Here is a 15986-nt window from a genome sequence, read left to right on the forward strand (position 1 = left end):
AAAATCAGATCTGGGATTATTTACTCTCTTTTCACTCTGCTCAGTGGCTAGAGTAAGAGAGACAAGGAAGAAACAATGATGACTAGCTCCAGGGAGACGGCTCTAGGAAAGGGCTGACTGTTTGCACCCCCTTTTTCTTCCCCCTTCCACTAGATTGAATTTAGGGGGTAGCACCAAAGCCAGGGTTGGGGGATGTGGACCTCTGCACAACTGCGGAGAGGCTCCTAAGTCTTCTCATCTCCCCAAATGATGGAGTGGCTTCAGAAATGTGCAAATCAGTAACTTAAATAGGGATTTTAACCTTTGGTTCCTGGATAAATGTAGTGTGTGGCTATGGGGCTTAGAGAGAAGGAAAAGGGGAAATGTATAACTCTGTCATGCTGGAAAGGAGGGAAGAGTAATTCAAACTCCCTCCTCCATTTCCTGAAATGGTAAGGATCTACTGATTCTCCCAGCACCCCCTGCTCTGCATGTAGGCACTAAGCGGAAGGATCCTCAAATGTAACTTGGGACAATTAAAGTAGCCTCATGGCAGCCTTGTTCTAGAACTAAAAGGGATCTCCAGGGCTGTCTAATTCAACCTTTTCATCTGACAGATGGAAACTGAGTTCTAAGATGGTTGAGTGACTTACTCCACATCACATGAGTATTAAACAGAAGGAATGGGATTTGATCCCAAGTCCTTAGATTTCAGAACTAGTTCTCTTAGAATATTATGATGGTGATCCCTTAATCTGTACCTCTCCTAAACATAGGTAAAGCTACCCTAACTATGCACACCCTATAACAGCTTTGGCCAACTTTTTCAAGTGCCAAATTTGAGTGTCTAGAGGGCAAATTCAAGCTGTCTGTGAACCCTAAGATCACCAGAGAGAGGTAAGAGAGGAAGTGCTTGCTTTGGGCTGGCTGGAAAGAGGGGCAGGGTATTCAAAAATGGCCTCAGGTGCTGGGAAGATGGGGAAAAGAGCAGCTTTTGTAGTGCTGGCTCTGCATCTGTGCCACATCTTCCCCAACACTGCACTATGTGACTATTATTTAAAGATATGGCTGAAGTAGGAAGAAAGGTATGGAATCACTTTTTGGTAATTGGGTGCTCAATGCAAATCTCTTCCTTAGAATTGAGGCTGAGTGCCTCCATCCCTTAGGGGGACCCTCAGGTGACTTAGAATCCTCTATCCCAAAAGAGACAGATGGATTAGTAGATGAAGACAATGGGATGGGAAGAGAATTAGGAGGAAGGGAATCAGAATCAAACTCCCTAGATCAAATTCCCAGTTCTTCTACTTGCGTGACCTGGGACAAGTTCTTTGTTTCTCTGGACTAGTCTATGTCTAGAACTAGACATATTTCTATATAAGTCTGTCTAAAACTAGAAGGGAGTACTTTATTTGACACAGGAATAACCTGAAGTCCATAGCAGTTGAGATTTTCCCAAGGTTACCTAGGGAAAAAGTAGAAGGGTTTAGATAGGAACCTTGGCCCTGTGACCATGAATTCATTGTTCTGTCTATTGCACCACCCTGCTTCTCTCTAAAATGATAGCTAATGTTTCTTTCTGCCTTAAAATTCTATGATTCTACATAAAAATGCTAAAGAATAACAAGGGGGAGAGTCTGTGCTGAAGGTTAGGATGAATAGCACAGACAACAAATCATGAGTTCAATAAAGGAAATCAGTATGATCAGAAAAGGGTTGGTGGAGAAAGAAGAGTTAAACAAAGCCTTGAAGGATCACTTGGATTTGAACAGTTGGAAGGGAGAATGATGTGTATTCTGGGTGATGACAACATGAAGAGAGATGTAAAGGCCAAAATAAACATGATCGTTGCAACCAGTATCTATTTGTCATCATTCAGACATTTTACAGTCACGTCCAACTCTTTATGACCCTATTTGGGATTTTCTTGGCAAAGATACTAGAATGCTTTGCCATTTCCTTTTCCAGCTCATTTTATAGATAAGGAACTTGAGGTGAACTGGGTTAAGTGACTTGTCCAGGGTCATAGTCAATAAATATGTGAGACTACCTTTGAACTCAGGAAGATCAGTCTTCCTGACTCTAGATCCATCACTTTCTCTATCACTCCACCTAGCTACTGGCCATGGCCAGATATATAATAGAGAATGAGGTTGAATAGGACAAGTAGAGTCAAAGTATGCAGTCAATAAATGTCAAATTGAAGAACTGGGACTTGAGTCTAGGGACCGCTGAAGGTGTTTTGAACAGATAGTGTGACATAATGTATGACAGATCAGAGGATGGATACATTGGAGGAAGGGAAAACAGCCCAGAAATAAGATTAATGAAGACTGGGCTGGTCCACAGAAATATCAAGTTATAGAAAGGTAGAGATGTAAGGTACTTTAGTATGATGTGGGGAAAGAGTCTTGATCTTCTCTATCTGTTTAACTTGAAAGTAATATCAAATCCCTGAGAGAGAGAGAGAGAGAGAGAGAGAGAGAGAGAGAGAGAGAGAGAGAGAGAGAGAGAGAAGAGAGAGAAAGAATTCTCTGCATGCTTCTTGTGTTGTGGGGTCATTCCTAGGTAAATAAATTGCATTCCTGCAATTTATTTAGTAGGTCTGATTGATGTCAGTTTGGGGTGGGGGAATGAACTGATTGAAAAAGGAAAAACACAAAAGACAAGGAAGATGGAAGGAAGGAGGAAACCAGAGTGGATGCAACTCTCTGGTATAACATATTTCTGGACATTTGATGCCCAGCTATAAAATCCATCACATTCATCTTCAGCCATCAACAACAGCACAAGATCACAAGGAAATTATGCCATCACAGCTGTCATCAACCTGGGAAATTAACTGATTGATAATATATATCTCTATCTCTATCTCTATCTCTATCTCTATCTCTATCTCTATCTCTATCTCTATCTCTATCTCTATCTCTATCTCTATCTCTATCTCTATCTCTATCTCCATCTCTATATCTATATCTATATCTATATCTATATCTATATCTATATCTATATCTATCTCTATCTCTATATCTATATCTATCTCTATATCTCTATAATGTGTCTTTCTCATGAGCAGAGAACACTGCAGGAAATGTGCTTGTATCTCTGCCATCCCAATAATTATCAGGCTGAACAGCAAAGAAAGATCCCTGGCAGCAAAACACTCTACCCTCTGTTTCACAAGGAGTCTGGTAGGGTCTCCAGACTGGAAGAACCTGAGCAGGGATTCTCTTGCTATGGGGTGATGATAGTGGTATGTGTGCTTCAGGGGGTGGGGTGGGGGGTAGGAGTGGAAGAAGTTGAAGGAAAGGATAAAGCAAAAAGATGTGGAAAAGATGAATCAATGAGGAAAAGTGAGAGTGGAGGGGCAGGGACAGGGAAGGGGCACTGAGGCCAAGGGATATGGGAGAGATGATGTGAGACTGTGACATGATGAGTTGGAATACAAAGGCAGTGGGATGTTGTTGTTGTTTTTAAACCCTTACCTTCCTTCTTGGAATCAATACTGTATATTGGTTCCAAGGTGGAAGAGTGGTAAGGGCTAGGCAATCAGGGTCACGTGACTTGCCCAGGGTCATACAACTGGGAAGTGTCTGAGGCTAGATTTGAACCTAGGATTTCCTGTCTCTAGGCCTGGCTCAGGTCCTCCCCTCTCAATCCAATGAGCTACCCAGCTGCCCCCTGGGATATTGGTTTGATGGAATGGGAGAATCACTGGCGGTGGCAGCCAGAACAACTCTGGGCATGATGGGTCCCAGAAGATTTGGGTTCATATCCTAGCTCCAAAACTCACCTCTTTGTCATTATGGGCCAATTAGTTAAGCTCTCTGAGTCGGGCTTTATTACCTAAGACAGTATGATATCATAGAAAGGGGCTGATTTTAGAGTCAGATCTGAGGTTTAAGTCCTGACCCTGACACTAAATGAATTTGATGTCATTTAAATTCTCTGCCTCCAGTTCTCTGCCTCAGTTTCCTCATCTATGAAATCGGAATGATAGTAACACTTGTACTGTCCACCTTCCAGTGGTGAAGAAAGCAATTTGTAGATTTTCATAGGATTATATGATCATAAGATCAGGGATTTTAGGGGCCATCTTGTTGGGGCTCAGAGAGGTCAGATGATTTTGCCAAGGTTAGATAGCTGACAAGAAACAGAGTAGAGATTCATCTCTAAGTCTCCTGAATCCAAGGACGGTGTTTTCCATTTTTTCTTTTTCAACTTTATAAATCATTTTTATTCATACCATGAATTGAACAGACATCAATAAACAAATATTGTCATATTAAAAAAAAGAAGAAAAGAGGAGTTACATAAAAAGCCTATGAGATTCTATTGTGTACAGGTTGGATTTTTTAAAAAAAGTACACATTGCATTGAATACAATAGAGCCAACACAGCTCTGCTTGTCAGTGACCCCTTCTGAACTCCCTTCTGCTTTTTTCTGTGTTTTCTTAAATGTTTCATCAATGCTCTTTTCTTTCTTTTCTTTCCTTTTTTGCATCCCTATCACCATTATTCCCAACAATGCTCCATCCTTTATAATAGAAAAGTATAGTTAAGAGAGGCTTAGTATTTTCTTACTATATTATTTGGCCTTTCTAAAACACTCTATACATAGGAGCTATTATTATTCCAATGGGAAAGGACAGACCCCTGTAAGAGCCACATGGGGCTGGCACGGAGGCTCTGGCAGGATCTCTAGCTTCACGGACAGCCTCTCTGTCCTGGGTGTGGGGACTGGTAGGCAACCACTCTGGTTGCTGGGACTCACCATGAAATAGTAGAGCTTGGAAGAGCGGGCCATGAATTCAGGCTTGCACTCCGCCACACAGATCTCCACAAAACCGGCATGTTGGCTGGGCTTGGCTTCCCCCATCTCACACACAATCCTGTAGGCAAAAGAAGAGAAATCTGAGTTGGAGAGTTAACTATGAGAGTTAACTACTCTCCCAGTGGGTGGCCCGCCATGCCCTGCTTCAGAGGAAAATGGTACATTGCTTGGGTCCTCTTGACAAAAATTCTCATTCATGGTAAGAAAAAATATCTTGGATTTGGAGTCGGAGGACTCGGATTCAAATCCAGATTCTGCTACTGAATAACCATATGACTTTGGGCCTCAATTATCCCATTTATAAAAGATGGGCTTGGACTAGAAGACTTCTGAGGCACTAAGGTGCTGACTCTTGACGGACATTTTGTGAACTGCTAGGACCACTTTCTGCTGGAGGAAATGATATGCTTTCTCCAGACAGCTTAATGGGGTTGAGAAAAGAGTGCCCAGTTTTGAGTGAAAAGACATCTGTTTGAATAGTAACTTGGTGACCTTTAGAAAGTTGTTTATTGTCTCTGGACACCTCAGTTTCTTCATCTGTAAAATGGAGATAATAATATCACCTACTTCCCAGGGTTGTTATTAGGATCAAATGAGAATTGTATAGCACTTGGCCCAGTGTCTGGTACATATTAAGTGCTATAGAAACAACAGCTATGATGATAATGACTATAATTAAAATGTAAGAATTGGATCATAGGTTTTTTTGATGGTCCCTTGCAGATCTATGATCCTATGAATGAAGGGTTCCTTAGGGAGCAATTGGGAAGATTAAGACCCTGGCTTTAAGACCTAAAGCCTTCATCTTTTAAAACCTTGTGAATGATGCAGATAGAAAAAGGAGGATCAGGAGAAATCCTGGGTGCTGATGATGGTGCAGAAGCTCCTAGAAATCTGATCACAACCCAAATGAGCTAAACTGTAAATTGTTTAGGAACATCATAAAGATGGAGTCCTTAGATTTATATAGATGAACTGACTCATCTTACACATAAGGATGCTGACACCCTGGGAAACTCCAATTGCTCAGTCATAGAGGTAGCAACCCCCAAGGTGTGATTTGAACCCAAATCTTCTACAATGCTCTTTCTACTACTATCCACAGGAAAAGGGAGGAGAGGCAGCAATAGAGCATCCCATATAATGCTATTTGGAAGGCTAGAAAACTTCACTGACTTACTTTAAGGATACTCAGGACATAGGTCTAACCTCAGGTAGGTAGCCTCAGCTCTGGGCCTGGTTGATGATGGACTTGGATTACTGGTTATTTGCTCCACTCAGTAGATTTTGCAAAGGGAGAAGCCATTCAAAGCCCCAGAAAAAGTACATAGGAATTGAGGGTATCATTTTCAGTTTCAGTGTCTTCCAGGGCAAGGGCAAGAGAAAGAGGATGCTGGACTGGGCACTGGGAGGTGGACTTGGATAACTCCTACTTTTACAGTGGCTTCCAGTTTGTTCCACCTTTAATCAGGACCCACTATTTCCTGTTTTCTCCTTCCCTTCTACAATCTATTTTCCTCTCCTTATCTCTCTGCTTTCCCCCTAATAAATCACTGTGTTTCCTCTGATTTGCTGTCTACTCCTCCAGCCCTAGGTCTGCTTGTGGCTAAAATGAATAGCATGATGTTCTCTTTGCTTCCCTTCCTCTCCCCTCTTTCTTTCCCTTTCTCTCCTTTATTCTGCACTGGCTCTCACTTACTGTTCAGCAGGGATGTATCCATCCACTAGTGGGCTGCATTCCACTCCTGCCACCTTGACATGGGAGGCAATGTCTCGGAATTCTAGGCCCAGGTTCTCGCCTCGGATAGTCACTTTGGTACCTCCTTCCCGGGGACCTGTTGATGGGCTGATCTAGAAGGAGGGAGGAAAAGAGAAGCAAAACATAGTAAAAGTGAGAGGAACTGAATTTAGGTAACCCAAATCAAGACAGATCATAACATGGTTAGAACATAATATTGGTTAGAACCTCCTCCCAATCATTGTTACTGTATCAATCAGTCATCAATCACAAACATTTATTAACTGCCGATTACATGTCCCCTATGCCTTCCAATTGCCATGTGTTCAATCTGGTACATGTTTCAGGTGATGATGCAACTCCAACATTCTTTTTGGTCACTGATCCCTACCAGCAAATGGCTTCTATAATAACATGATTACCCAATCAGTCTAGTATTGGTTGGTTAGCAATTCTAGATGGAAAATATATTGACCAACTGATGGAGAAAGGGAAAGCAAAGCTTCTCTTTCCTAATTGTGCCTGATTTCCTATTTAGTGCCAAAGTTCCAAGAGGGCAGCCTGGGTACTATAACTATCAATTAACAGTTACTTTTGGCGAAGCACTTTAAAGCCAAGTCTTTTTAATGAGCCAGTATTCAAAGCTCCTGGTAGGACCCATAACCACTGGCAGGCATGAGCGAAGAAAGGAGGGAAAGATACCACCCCCAATACCTCCTAGGCTGTTAGTAGCAGAATCATGAGGAAACGTCCAGAGCTCTCTGAGCACATTCCCAGGTCTATAAAAGCATTTCATTATAATCCCTCCAAGTTCACAGTTGGGCTTGATTCAAATCTGCAAATAGATTTAAGTGGGAGTTTACCCTTGTGCATTGGTCACAGTGACTGCCTTTACTATCCCAAGGGGTGCCATATGCATTAAGATCCCAAATTGGAAATTTTAGGAACCAAGATTCAGAAGGCTGCTTTGAGGTAGGATCAGAATATAAATAAACACAGTTAAGCTTTCACACTCATATGGATAGTAACTAGCAAGGTTAATAATGCATTCAGTGCCAGTGTTGTGTGTCACTTTATAGACCAAGACCATGGCAAATACCTGGATTCCAATGCCAGCATCCCTGACACTCGGATCTTTTTTTTTTTTTTTTCCCAACATTTTCACTTTTATTAAGGAGGAAACTGAGGGCCAAAAGGGAAAAATTGATCCTCATGGTTACATAGTGTCCTTAATTTTTTTTTTTTTTAATTTTAATATTATTTTATTTGGTCGTTTTCATACATTATTCACTGGAAACAAAGATCGTTTTCTTTTCCTCCCCTCCCCCCCCCCCCCCCCCCCCCGCCTTTCCCTCTCCCATAGCCGACGCATGATTCCACTGGTTATCACATGTGTTCTTGACTCGAACCCATTTCCCTGTTGTTGGAGTTTGCATTATAGTGTTCATTTAGAGTCTCTCCTCAGTCTTATCTCCTCCAACCCTGTGGTCGAGCAGTTGCTTTTCAGCGGTGTTTTTACTCCCACAGTTTATCCTCTGCTTGTGGGTAGTATTTTTTTTTTTTAGATCCCTGCAGATTGTTCAGGGAAATTGCATTGATACTTATGGAGAAGTCCATCACCTTCGATTGTACCACAATGTATCAGTCTCTGTGTATAATGTTTTCCTGGTTCTGCTCCTTTCGCTCTGCATCACTTCCTGGAGGTTGTTCCAGTTCACATGGAATTCCTCCACTTTATTATTCCTTTTAGCACAATAATATTCCATCACCAACATATACCACAATTTGTTTAGCCATTCCCCAATTGAGGGGCATCCCCTCATTTTCCAATTTTTGGCCACCACAAAGAGCGCAGCTATGAATATTTTTGTACAAGTCTTTTTGTCCATTATCTCTTTGGGGTACAAGCCCAGCAGTGCTATGGCTGGATCAAAGGGCAGACAGTCTTTTATCGCCCTTTGGGCATAGTTCCAAATTGCCCTCCAGAATGGTTGGATCAATTCACAACTCCACCAGCAATGAATTAATGTCCCCACTTTGCCACATCCCCTCCAGCATTCATTACTTTGCATAGCTGTCATGTTAGCCAATCTGCTAGGTGTGAGATGATACCTCAGAGTTGTTTTGATTTGCATCTCTCTGATTATAAGAGATGTAGAGCACTTTTTCATGTGCTTATTAATAGTTTTGATTTCTTTGGCTGAGAATTGCCTGTTCATGTCCCTTGCCCATTTGTCAATTGGAGAATGGCTTGATTTTTTGTACAATTGATTTAGTTCTTTATAAATTTTAGTAATTAAACCCTTGTCAGAGGTTTTTATGAAGATTGTTTCCCAATTTGTTGCTACCCTTCTGATTTTGGTTACATTGGTTTTGTTTGTACAAAAACTTTTTAATTTGATGTAATCCAGATTATTTATTTTGCATTTTGTAATTCTTTCTAATTCTTGCTTGGTTTTGAAGTATTTCCCTTCCCAAAGGTCTGACATGTATACTATTCTGTGTTCGCCTAATTTTCTTATAGTTTCTTTCTTTATGTTCAAGTCATTCATCCATTTTGAATTTATCTTGGTGTAGGGTGTGAGGTGTTGATCTAAGCCTAATCTTTCCCACACTGTCCTCCAATTTTCCCAACAGTTTTTATGAAATAGTGGATTTTTGTCCCAAAAGCTGGGATCTTTGGGTTTGTCATATACTGTCTTGCTGAGGTTGCTTGCCCCCAGTCTATTCCACTGATCCTCCTTTCTGTCTCTTAGCCAGTACCAAATTGTTTTGATGACCGCTGCTTTATAATATAGTCTGAGATCTGGGACTGCAAGACCCCCTTCCTTTGTATTTTTTTTCATTAATTCCCTGGGTATCCTTGATCTTTTGTTTTTCCAAATGAACTTTGTTATGTTTTTTTCTAAATCAGTAAAAAAAATTTTTGGGAGTTCCATGGGTATGGCACTAAATAGATAGATGAGTTTGGGTAGGATGGTCATTTTTATTATATTGGCTCGTCCTACCCATGAGCAGTTAATGTTCTTCCAATTGTTCAAGTCTAGTTTTAGTTGTGTGGAAAGTGTTTTGTAGTTGTGTTCATATAGATCCTGTGTTTGTCTCGGGAGATAGATTCCTAAGTATTTTATTTTGTCTTGGGTAATTTTGAATGGGATTTCTCTTTCTAGTTCTTGCTGCTGAGCTGTGTTGGAATTATATAGAAATGCTGATGACTTATGTGGGTTTATTTTGTATCCTGCAACTTTGCTAAAGTTGTTGATTATTTCAATTAACTTTTTGGTTGAATCTCTAGGATTCTTTAAGTAGACCATCATGTCATCTGCAAAGAGTGATAATTTGGTCTCCTCCTTGCCTATTTTGATGCCTTCAATTTCTTTTTCTTCTCTAATTGCTACTGCTAGTGTTTCTAATACAATGTCAAATAATAGAGGTGATAATGGGCATCCTTGTTTCACTCCTGATCTTAATGGGAATGGATTTAGTTTATCCCCATTGCAGATGATATTAGCTGATGGTTTTAGATATATACTGTTTATTATTTTTAGGAATGACCCTTCTATTCCTATGCTTTCTAGTGTTTTTAGTAGGAATGGGTGTTGTATTTTATCAAAGGCTTTTTCTGCATCTATTGAGATAATCATGTGATTCTTGTTGGTTTGCTTGTTGATGTGGTCAATTATGTGGATAGTTTTCCTAATGTTGAACCAGCCCTGCATCCCTGGTATGAATCCTACTTGATCATGGTGGATGACCCTTCTAATCACTTGCTGGAGTCTTTTTGCTAGTATCCTATTTAAGATTTTTGCATCTATATTCATTAGGGAGATTGGCCTATAGTTTTCTTTCTCTGTTTTTGGCCTGCCTGGCTTTGGAATTAGTACCATGCTTGTGTCATAAAAGGAGTTTGGTAGGACTCCCTCTTTGCTTATTATGTCGAATAGTTTGTGTAATATTGGGGTTAACTGTTCTCTGAATGTTTGATAGAATTCACTGGTGAATCCATCAGGCCCTGGGGATTTTTTCTTAGGCAGTTCTTTGATGGCTTGATGGATTTCAATTTCTGATATGGGATTATTTAAGAAAACTATTTCTTCTTCTGTTAGTCTAGGCAATTTATATTTTTGTAAATATTCATCCATATCACCTAGATTGGTAAATTTATTGCCATATAGTTGGGCAAAGTAGTTTTTAATGATTGCCTTAATTTCCTCTTCATTTGAGGTGAGATCCCCCTTTTCATCCTTGATGCTATTAATTTGCCTTTCTTCTTTCCTTTTTTTAATTAAATTAACCAGTACTTTGTCTATTTTGTCTGTTTTTTCAAAGTACCAGCTTCTAGTCTTGTTTATTAGCTCAATAGTTCTGTCACTTTCTATTTTATTAATTTCTCCCTTAATTTTTAGGATCTCTAGTATGGTTTTCTTCTGGGGGTTTTTAATTTGTTCATTCTCAAGTTTTTTGATTTGCATTTCCAATTCCTTGGTCTCTGTCCTCCCTAATTTGTTAATATATGCACTCAGGGATATGAATTTTCCTCTAAGTACTGCCTTGGCTGCATCCCATAAGGTTTGAAAGGTTGTTTCGCCGTTGTCATTTTCTTCAACGAAATTGTTAATTGTTTCTATGATTTCTTCTCTAACTAAATGGTTTTGGAGTATCATGTTATTTAATTTCCAATTAATTTTTGATTTGGGTCTCCATGTACCCTTGCCGATCAATATTTTAATTGCCTTGTGATCTGAAAAGGCTGCAGTTAATATTTCTGCTTTTCTGCATTTAAGTGCCATGTTTCTATGACCTAGGGTATGATCTATTTTTGTGAATGTGCCATGTGGTGCTGAAAAGAAGGTGTATTCTTTTTTGTCCCTATTTATTTTTCTCCATATGTCTATTAATTCTAATTTTTCTAAGATTTCATTCACCTCTTTTACCTCTTTCTTATTTATTTTTTGATTTGATTTATCTAAATTTGATAGTGGTTGGTTCAAGTCTCCCACTAATATGGTTTTACTGTCTAATTCCTCCTTCAATTCTCCTAGTTTCTCTATTAAAAATTTGGATGCTATACCATTTGGTGCATACATGTTGATTAGTGATATTTCCTCATTGTCTATACTTCCTTTTAGCAGAATATATTTACCTTCCCTGTCCCTTTTGATCAGGTCTATTTGTACTTTGGCTTTGTCAGATATCATGATTGCAACTCCTGCCTTCTTTCTATCGGTTGAGGCCCAAAAGGTCTTACTCCAACCTTTAATTCTAACCTTGTGAGTGTCAACCCGTCTCATATGTGTTTCTTGAAGACAACATATGGTAGGGTTTTGTGTTCTAATCCAATCTGCTATTTGTCTGCGTTTTATGGGTGAGTTCATCCCATTCACGTTCAAAGTTATGATTGTTATTTGTGGATTCGCTGGCATTTTGATGTCTTCCCCTAGTTCTGACCTTTCTTCTTTAGCTTTCTCCTTTTGAACCAGTGATTTACTTTAGGTCAGTCCCCCTAGTCCCCTCCCTTGAGATGCTTCCCTTTCTAGCCCCTCCCTTTTTATGCTCCCTTCCCCTCCCCCCTCTCCTTCCCTCCCTTTTTGTGCTCCCTCCCCCCTCCCCCTCCTTAATTTTCCTTTCTTTCTTGCCCTAATGAATAAGATAGAATTCAGGATCCCACTGGATCTAGATGTTCTTCCCTCTCAGATTTGATTTCACTGAGAGTAAGGTTTAAGTACTTCCACTTCACGCTCTCTTCCTCTCCTTCTCATATGAGAGTTCTTCCCCTCCCCTTCCCATGTGTATCTTTATATGGGAAAGTTTATTCTATTGATTCCCCCCCTATTTCTTGAAGTTAATCTTAGTATTATCACGGTTCCCCCCTCCCTTTTCCTTTTTTTGCCCCAACTTTCCCCAAATCTTCTTGATTCCCCAATCTTTCCCTATGCATGTTTCTTCTAACTACTCTTATGATGATACAATTTATGAGAGTTACACAAAACATTTTCCCCACATATTAATATATATAATTAGATGTAAATGTAGTCCTTATAGAAGAGAGTTTGACTTAAAGAGAAAGATAAGATTTATCTCCTTTTCCCTTTCTTTCATATTTACCTTTTCATGTTTCTCTTGCTTTCTGTGCTTGGATATCGAACTTTCCACAGAGCTCTGGTCTTTTCTTAGCAAATGCTTGGAAATCTTCTATTTTGTTGAATGCCCATACTTTCCCCTGGAAGTATATAGTCAGTTTTGCTGGGTAGTTGATTCTTGGTTGGAGACCCAGCTCTCTTGCCTTTCTAAATATCGTGTTCCATGCTTTGCGGTCTCTTAGTGTGTTAGCCGCTAAGTCATGTGTGATCCTTATGGGAGCCCCCTTGTATCTGAAGCTCCTCTTCTTGGCTTCTTGTAGGATTTTCTCCTTTACTTGGAAGCTCTTGAATTTGGCAATTACATTCCTAGGCGTTGTCTTTTGGGGATTTAGTATAGAAGGTGTTCTATGAATCCTTTCTATTTCTATTTTGCCCCCTTGCTCCAGAACGTGGGGGCAATTTTCTTTTATAATCTCCTCTAGAATAAAATCCAATTTGTTGTTTACCTCTGGTTTTTCTGGGAGACCGATGATACGGAGATTTTCTCGTCTTCCTCTGTTCTCCAGGTCCGTGACCTTCTCAGTGAGATATTTTCTGTTTTCTTCCAATTCATTAATTGTTTGGGTTTGCTTTATTGATTCTTGCTGTTTTATCATCTCACTTTCTTCGAGGTCCTTAATTCTGGTCATTAGGGACTGGATTTGCTTTTCAGCCTTGTCTGCCCTTGTATTGGCTGCTTCGAGTTCTTTTTCCAATTGAGCAGTCTTATCTGTCAGACAGCTGATCTCTTTCTCCCATTTTTCTTTCCAGAAGGTTTCCATCTTTTGGATAAGTTCCAGTTTGAGATCTTCCAGAGCTTGTTGATAGTTTCCATTTTGGGAGGCGTGTTCTGAATTTTTTTGGATTTCCTCTTCATTCTCCTCTTTCCCTTGGGTACTTCCACCATAAAAGTTTTCAATAGTCACTTTTTTCCCTTTCTTCCTGGAGGCTTGATTTTGGGCCATGTGAGCCATCCCTTTGGTGGTTTTATTTCCCTTTCCTTTTTGGTCTGGGGTCTGGGTTATAAGAGTGGTTTTTCTGTGAATTTAGGTTGCTTCAGACTAGTTCTTCCCAGCCTCCGAGCCCAGGTATTCAGCTCCGCCCAGATAATCCGTGCGCCTTGTTCAGCGCAGCCCGCCCGAAGTCCGCTGGCTTCTCCAGTGAAAGCGCCCTGAGACGTTTTTTCCTGGCAGTCCCCAGATCCCAAGGACCCTGGAGTGCCCCCCCAGACAGAGACGCTCCCCACTCACTCGCTGTCCCGGTGAGCGCTCAGGTAGCTCACTCTGGTTTAGTGGGGGAGGTGGGGTGGGGGAAGGGCGGCTCAGTTCACTTTTCTGTGCAAGCTTTTCCTTCTTATTTTAGTGTGGAAATGTTCAAGCCCCACATACCTTTGCCTCTGTGGGGTACTGGGGAGTCCTTCTGTTCCTCCAAAGGTGATTTTATGCTCCTTTGATGTAGTCTATTTCGTTCGGTGCTGGGGAGAGGAAATGTGCCGCGTCTAGATTGCAGCCATGATTACCGACACTCGGATCTTGATCAAGGTTAGGGAGTGAATTAGTGCCAGAGCAGAGACCTCAAAAGACCTGCCTCTTAATTTCCTATACTTTCTATATTGCCTCCAGACAGCATGGCAAAGTGAAAAGAGAACCCAAAAAGACCTGCATTCAGGTCTTGCCTCTGTCATATACTGGCTCTTTGACTCTGAGCAAGTCACTTCACCCCTTAGTGCTCTGGGCAAAGCTCTGTGATTCTAAGTTGCAAAGAATCTCCAGTGACCTGTACTAGAGGAGGGTTTTCTCACTTGCAAATTTCCTGTGTCAATACAATTACATATCCAGTCTCTTCCTTATCCTTCTATATACCCCTATTGGGGAATGTGGGGTAAGTTGGGCATAAAGAAGAAAACAGTCTGAGTTAAGAAGCAGCCAATCTTTGTCCTTAAGCAAGGTGGGGAAAGTGAAGGACCAATTGGAAAGAAGCTTATGTTCTTTCCATAATCTCCTCCACTAGTCCCTACAGCATATTGGATGCCAAGGTGGCCAGTGTTGACATGGTATTCCAGCCTCTCGCTTGTCATCCTGAAAAAAGAGGCATTTTATCTTTCAGCCCATCCTCATTCCCTGGACTCCCTTGAGTGACAATGTCAATACATACGGGAGCTAGTGAATAGTCTTGGGTTCTGGGGAGGTTTGTTTAATTTGCTGCCTCCTCCCACTGATTTCTTTGGACATGGGCCAGGGAGTAAGAAGCAACCGCCACTCATGGCAGACATAATATTGGCAATGATGTACGGTTGGTCTAGGGAGATTACTTTCTATGTTAATGGCTCTGGGAACAGCTCACTGAAGTCTAGGTGTGGCCAGTCCTCCAGAAACTTTGAAAGAACAGGGTTAGTTGGTATGACTGTATGAAGGGAAAGAGACTCGTGTGTAGAGTAGGACCCTGGGTTCCCTCTATTCCAAGGGCAGAGAACAAGTGGGACCAGAAATTATGGAAACTGTGAGACCCTAACTTTTTGTGGTTGAGACTTCTAATGGATTGATTTTGAACTTTTGGTCCTTAGGAAAGAGCCTGGGAAAGGAACCTTTCAATGGATGGAACAAAGGTGTGAAGAACCAGTAGTGGGAGAGCCAATCAGATTGGTCCTGACTGCTGACTTTATCCAACTGGGCATCCTCCTATCTTTTCCTCAATACTAATTAGAAAAAAAAAGGAGTAAGAAATGGGTGAAGGGAGAGAGAAAGGGAAGAGGGCAAAAATCTCAAATGTGCACAGTGTGTCCTAGGATATGGGCAGTAGGGCCAGAACATTAAAAGAACCAAAGGACCAATGCTCTGAGCATATCAGGCTGTACCTTTTTCTTTCAACCAGGGAATAGGGTGTGATCCTGGCAGAGGGCAGCTCTGGCTTGTAAGGGACTTCTGGAGGTCTTTTTACTTAACGAAGAAAATTCAAGATTCTACTATTCACTTTGTTTAAAAATTTTTAAACCTTTATTTTCTGTCTTACTAACAACTCAGGGCAAGGGCTAGGCAAGTGACGTTCCCAGGATCATACAGCTAGGAAGTGTCTGAGGCCATATTTGATCCCCAGATCTCCCATCTCCAGGCCTGACACTCTATCTACTGAGCCACATAGATGTCTCTTATGCATTCACTTTAACAAACATTCATTGTGATAAGTATAAGATCCTAGTCCTAGAGCTGTTAGGGGTCACAGAGGCCATTTAGCCCAACCTCTCCATTTTCAGAAGAACTGAAGCCTAAGGACATAAAAATGACTTATCCAAGGTGACACAAGTAAATAATAACCAGAAGTA

The 15986-nt window shown here is 40.9% G+C and overlaps 1 protein-coding gene across 3 annotated transcripts in view; it reads right to left on the reverse strand.

Annotated features, from left to right (window-relative positions):
- The window catches only part of PLXNA4 (plexin A4), a 690148-nt gene that overhangs the window by 99827 nt on the left and 574335 nt on the right, over positions 1–15986 (reverse strand). For all 3 annotated transcript variants that reach the window (XM_056799707.1, XM_056799709.1, XM_056799708.1), the window contains 2 exons: positions 6510–6661; positions 4751–4868 (listed from right to left, as the gene is read on the reverse strand). In XM_056799707.1, coding sequence (XP_056655685.1) covers positions 4751–4868; positions 6510–6661 — 270 coding nt within the window. The remainder of the gene's footprint in view (positions 1–4750; positions 4869–6509; positions 6662–15986) is intronic.

Source organism: Monodelphis domestica, chromosome 5 (assembly GCF_027887165.1).
Source record: "Monodelphis domestica isolate mMonDom1 chromosome 5, mMonDom1.pri, whole genome shotgun sequence".
NCBI lineage: Eukaryota > Metazoa > Chordata > Mammalia > Didelphimorphia > Didelphidae > Monodelphis > Monodelphis domestica.